The sequence below is a fragment of the Primulina tabacum genome, chromosome 3 (genome assembly GCF_025594145.1).
Source record: "Primulina tabacum isolate GXHZ01 chromosome 3, ASM2559414v2, whole genome shotgun sequence".
NCBI classification, from domain to species: domain Eukaryota; kingdom Viridiplantae; phylum Streptophyta; class Magnoliopsida; order Lamiales; family Gesneriaceae; genus Primulina; species Primulina tabacum.
The window spans coordinates 5,901,519-5,908,252 of record NC_134552.1 but is presented as its reverse complement, the minus strand read 5'-3'; the positions used below and the strand labels follow the sequence as shown (position 1 = coordinate 5,908,252).

At 30.8% G+C, this 6,734-nt stretch overlaps 1 protein-coding gene across 1 annotated transcript in view; it reads left to right on the top strand.

The window, feature by feature from the left end:
* The first annotated feature begins 5,846 nt into the window (after positions 1-5,846).
* The window catches only part of LOC142538324 (fatty acid elongase 3-like), a 1,084-nt gene continuing 196 nt past the window's right edge, over positions 5,847-6,734 (top strand). Inside the window, exon 1 of the mRNA XM_075643669.1 lies at positions 5,847-6,730. Coding sequence (XP_075499784.1) covers positions 6,072-6,730 — 659 coding nt within the window. The 5' untranslated portion in view covers positions 5,847-6,071. The remainder of the gene's footprint in view (positions 6,731-6,734) is intronic.

Here is a 6,734-nt window from a genome sequence, read left to right as displayed (position 1 = left end):
AAGTCAACCATGCCATGTTGTGGCCCACCATTATATTGGACCTTCGGCCAAAGTTCACATGAACGAGCCCGTTAATATGCCTATATTTCTTATTCTCCAGCACACAGCCATTCCTTTTATGATTTTTTTTTTTTTTTTTTTGAAATGGCCATTCCTTTTATGATGTTTTACGTTATATCACACAAATAGAAAATATAGTAAAGATTTCATTTCATATATTTGGTATTTATTATACTTAAGTTTACATATTTAAATGTATTGTCGACCAAATTACCTTTGGAGGATGACAAATTGGTCTAATCAGCAAGTGCAAGGTATACAAGTCTCTGGGGTTTTTTTAAAAATAATATTAATTAAAAATATTTATTAAACTATAACAAATCTGAAAGGTTTTTAAAAATAAAACAATCCGTGAAAACTTTCCACGGATTCAACATTTTAAAAAAAAAGAAAAAGAAAAAGTGTGTCACACTGCCACGGATTCAGAATCCATAACAGTGTGTCACGGATTCTCAAGAATCCCTAACTCACTGCTTATTTAATTGACGCCGAGCACCGAGCACGTCTCTTTCCAGCACCGGTCTTCATAAATTTTAATTTTTTTATTAGCTTGCGTCTTCGGCATTTTTCATAATCTTAAGAGGTAACATTATTATTTTTGTTCATTATATTTATTATTGTTCGTTGATTTATTAAACTAGATTTGATTGTATAAATTTTTTATTGAGACAATTAATAATGACAGTTTTTTTAACATACTTTTAAATATACGTTTTTTTTAAGAAAATTACATTAGTAATATATGTTTTTTTAACTTACATTTTAAGTACTAATTGTGTACTAATTTACGCTTTAAGAAAATTACATTAATGACAGTATTAATTTTTAGTAATATACGGTTTTTTAATGTACGTTTTAAGAAAATTACATTAGTAATATTAATGAAAATAACTTAAATATTTTATTTGTAGTGATTAACTTTAGATAATAATGATAATAATAGTATTAATTGTGTACTAATTTTTGCATCAACGCTTAAACAATTTAGAATTAAACGGATAATATTAATGTATTATGATATTAATAATTTTACTAATCGTTTTTATTTAGATTAATTATTGTCTTAAATCATAGTAGTTTTAAATAATAACAATAATAATAATAACTATAATTATTTTAATTACATTCATTATAATATTAATTATATTATTGGAATTAAAATATTTATAGTTATTCTTATTACTATTGTTTTTATTATATTTATATGTTACTATTATAAGTAAAAATAATATAGTTATTTATAGTAATTACTTTATTTACGTAGTATGAAAGTATTATTTACTTTTAAAAGAAATTAGTTTATTTATAGTAATTAGTTTTTTTATCAATTTATCGTCAGCATATACGATTTATTTTTTATAGTCGAAAATTGCAAATAAATTTTGTTTACTACAAAATATGTAGTTACAATTGGGAAAATGTAATAGAGCGAGAGATTTTAATGTATCTGGTCGCGTGGATATTATATCCAACCCTACCATCTTCAATAATGACATGGCCATCTACATAAAATAAGACCCTGACAGTATCCATGTCTGCAACCAAAAAACTATAACATAATGTATACAATCATAACAAAATTTAATTATGAGTTTTTTACACGTATATTAAAATTATGACATAATGTATACAATCATAATAAAATTTCAAGAATCACTTACAAGTTTTTTATTATTATTATTAAAATTTATATTGTCAAATAATTTTTATTAAAATTTATATTTAATAATATCAATTTCATAATAATAAAAAAATTGTTATGACTTATATTAAAAATTTAAGTTTTAAAACGTGCGTTATTAAAATTTTCAAATATATCAATTTCTTATATTAAAATTTTAACAATTAAGAATATCAATAAATTTAAAATAAAAAATAAATATAATAAACATAAACAAATGAAAAATTTACAAGATAAACTTATATTTGTCAAAATTGTTTTTCTACATAAGCACGTGAAAAAAAATTTCCTTAAAACTTAATTTAGTTACTAAAATAAAAGTTTAAATTAAATTAATTCTAAATATATCATTGAATAAAAATATATTATTATTATTATTATTATTATTAATTTAATACATATACTGTCGAGACGTGCAATTTTGAAATAATTTTCTTAAATGTTGAAGACGCAAGCTGATAAACAAATAAATATTTCTGAAGATCGGTGCTGGAAAAGGAGTGCTCGGTGCTCGGCGTCAATTAAATAAGCAGTGGGTGAGGGATTCTTAAGAATCCGTGACACACTGTCACAGATTCTAAATTCGTGGCAGTTTGTCACACATAGACATGTCAAAATGGGGTTGGCGGGCGGGCCAGCCCGCCACCCGCCGCAAACCGTCATTAGGCGAGGCGGGGAGGGGCGGGCCGCTAATGGTCCAACCCAGCCCAACCCATCTTGGACCACGGGTTTAGGCGGGCCGACCCGCTTTTTTTAAGAAAAAAATGCTAAACATATTTCAGTTAAAGAGTTTCATAAAATAATTAAAAACATTGAAATAAGAAATTAAGAAAGCATACAATATAATCCATAAAAAGTAAAGTGTTTAAACCAAACATGAAGATTGAGACATAGAAGATAACATAAGCGAGGAAAGAGACGGTTGTAAATTTTAAAAAAATATTATGTCTTCAACAATACACATAATTAGCAAACCTCCGTCGGGTCCACAAAATTTCACTGCAACTCGTCGGACTTCAACGAAACCACTCTTGGGTTCCACAAACAACTGATATGCTTAAAAATTATTTTAAGATTCATGAATAAAATTTACAGGAATTTCTTCCCTTTTGTTTTCTTTATGTATATCTGTAAATTTCTTTTTTTTTTTATTTTCTTTATGTATATTTGTTGTAAGAGTAAATTATTAATAAATTTGTTCTAAGAGTAAATTATCAATATATTTGTTTTAAAGACATGAGGCGCATGAAATTGTTATTCCAATTTTTATATAAAACTTATAACTTAAAAATATAAAAATTTTATCCTAATTTGCCTGTCCCGTTTGGGCTCGACCCGTCTGGCCCGCAACCCAAACGGGCTCAGCTCATTGGCCCGCCTCCAAACGGCTGCTATTTTATCAACCAAACCCGTTGAATTTTAATAGCGGGGCAAGGCCGGTCCGATGGACCTAACCCAATTTGAAAAGTCTAGTCACACACTTTTTTTTCTTTCATTTTTTTTAAATGTTGAATCCGTGAAAAATTTCCACGGATGGTTATATTTTTAAAAACCTTTGAGATTTGTTTAATAAATACATTTTTAATTAATATTATTTAAAAAAAAAAACCCCAAGTCTCTCTTAGGGGCGTATGAGTTTGTAAGATATATAGACGTTTGGACAATGATTATTGGTTCGATTTTCTCCTGAGATAACAATCTATGTCTGAAATTTGACAACATAAATTATCAAAATCGTAAATTGATAAACATGGTTGACCAAAAACATAATTTCCATATTATACTTGACAATATCGTTGGGGTAATTTACATTGGCTGCTCCATTTTATGTAACATTACACGTGAAAAAAAATATTGTTGATGATAATAATTTTAATCATGTGAAGATTTGCTTCCCAAATAATAAAGACATAGTAACTAATTAGACCAATAAAAAGAATAATATAAAGTGGAGCAGCACATTTCATTACACGCGATAGAGGTCAAGAATCAGTTTAAATTTCACTATACAATATGTTAATTAATAAATGGCATGATTAGTTATTATGTCTAAATTAAGTTAGTGTTAAATGATCATCATTACTATATTTGTATATATTCTAACAAAAATAAGACGACAAAAGATCTTGATTTAGTATAATAAATATATATATATATATAACACTTCACAATATCAAGTTAATTTGGAAAAAAATAACTTGATTAAAAGTATTTTTTACATATTATTAATCTGATTAATAGGAGAAGATAAAGTTTTGAAAATTATATGAACATGAGAGAAACGAAGTCGGGTGAAGGCCTAGTCATCGTATGACTCAAGTGTCGACCGGCAAAAATTCAGCTATTATTATTAATATTCTTATTTTATTATTTTGCAATATTGCGGCCAAAAAAACAAAGGGAGCGACGACGACTTCACTTCATACAGTTGAAGTTAAAAGTAAATAAATAAAATCCCTAAAAAAAAATTAAAAAAACTACCCGTAGTCGTCCGAAGCATCAGAAGCCTCCACGTAAGTATGAAATTTTTGCCAACTCTTCGTCAATCATTATTGGCCATTTCGAACCGATGCCTTCCCAACTGTGTATACAAAATTATGAACGAGAAATAAGTATATCACAACAAAATTACGTGAGACGATTTTACGGTCCAATTTTGTGTGATAAAAACTTATTTAGTTATTATAAAAAAATTATTTTTAATACAAAAAATAATGATACTCAAGACAATATACAAAAAAGTTTTAGAAGGATTGTTCTCATTTGCTCGTAGATCTCTAAAAGGTGATTGTGAAGGCACGTGGAAGCTAATCATGTAATAATGCAATTACTAAGGTCATTTTTGTTTTTCGTTTTTTAAAAATCAGTTGTGTGTGTTTATTAAACTCAAAATTTACGTTATATTCTGATTAATTTAATTAAAATTCAGAAGTTGTAGATTTTGATCTTATTTCTACGCAAGTTATTATAGTAAAAAGTTAATGTTAAAATAATTGATTTATCAATCAAACAGTATCCGCTCTTGATTTTCGACTTTTCATTTTTTTTTACAAACAATACCTTAACCATTGTTCTATGTTCAGTCCGATGTCGAACTTGTAAGAGCTTGTTCAATGGTTTGAGTATGAGTATTTTATCTCACGATAAGTTCAGTGTTTATGGCTTCATCTTACGGCTCTGTGAGCGTAAGATGATATTAAAATTATTTTTTATTCACTTAAAAAATGTAATTAATTACCAATACAAATTTCACATAACTAAAAAATATAAAAGTTTACAGAGAAATTACACAAAATAAAATAGTTTTTTTTTAAAAAAAAATTATATATCATCCCAAGAACTCATTTAATTTTTTTGTTTAATTTTTTATCAGTGATTTGAATTATTTAAATATGTAAAAAAAAAAAAAAATATGTGCAGAGATATTTAACGGCGCGGAGGAAATCCGAGCGGAGCCACTTGCACCATCTTGTAAGGATTGCTTCCTCGCTCCTTGGACGTGACCTAAAAGACATCTCCAGCTCCAGGTCGGCGACTACTGGGTAAGTGGTTGGGAAAGTGTTTAAAGATTCTGTCACGGGTAGTCGGTTCGTCGGTCTATTTAATAGCTAATGCTATCTTTACTGGATCCCAACGTAAAAATGTAAAATATTTACCCGAATAATTTAGAAAACGTTTTACCTATTTTTACTTCAACATTTTAGAAAATATTTTAATGTATAAAATGTTTATAATGATTGATGACATGTGACCAAATAAACAATCGCAAATACGTTATTTTAAATCAATTTGATTTTAGTAATTTCTTTATTCATACAATAAAACGATAATAAATTATAAAAGAAATATTTAATAATATTTCTCAAAATCTTTATGATATATCATCATCTTAAAACAAAAAAAAAAAACTTTATTTGTGAATTTAATCCGTGCATCTTTGGTTGTGCCAAAATAAATGAATTCACGCACACACAAAAGATTAAGTTTTGTGTTAGACGATCTCGCAAATCTTTATCCTTGAGACGGGTCGATCCTACCAATATTTACAATAAAATATTCGTCTCACAAAATACGTGAGACCGTCTCACACAAATTTTTGTCAAAAAACAAACATGTCTTTCATTCATCTTAATCTTAAAATTATAATAATACTGGTCTCGTTAGCAAAGTGAATTGCGTCTCTTTTGTGAGGCCATCGTTGCTTTCACCTTCTTCTTCACCCAACCAACACAAAGCTATCAGAATCAACCACGGAGAATTGTGGGAGTACAGGTGGGGGGGTTTCCACTGCCTATCTCGTCCGGTCAACGCCACCGCTTCGTCTCCGCCGATGATGTTGTTGCACTGCCTAAGGTATTACCTTTCGGATCACCCGTCGATCGTTGGATTCCGATGGAGCCACACCCAATCATGGGGTTCCACCTGGTCGTTCTTGTTCTCCTCCATCGCTGCTTACGTCGCCGCCTCCTCGTTCGTCCACCTCCTTCTCCTCCTCGTTTTCCGCCACCGCCGCCCTCTCCCCCTGGGTCCCATCCCCGCCGCGCACTCTCTCTGCATGGCACTCATCTCCGCAACCATATTCTCCGGGATATTCCTCTCCTCTGCCGCTGAAATCCGCGACACGCGGTGGTTGTGGCGGCGGTACCGCACGACCCCTTTTCAGTGGCTCCTCTGCTTCCCCCTGGGGACGCGGCCCTCCGGGCGCGTGTTCTTCTGGTCGTACATCTTCTACCTCTCCCGTTTCCCCCACGCGCTACGGACTTTCATCACAATAATCCGCGGCCGGAAGCTTTCCTTCTTCAAACTTTTCAACAATTCGATCCTCATTTTCACGTCCTTCCTGTGGCTCGAATTCTCGCAATCGTTTCAAGTACTCGCTATCCTCCTCACCACGCTGGTTTACTCAGTCGTGTACGGCTACAGATTCTGGACGGAAATCGGGCTGCAAAGCGCGTGTTTTCCATTCGTAGTTAATTGCCAGATGGTGTTGCTG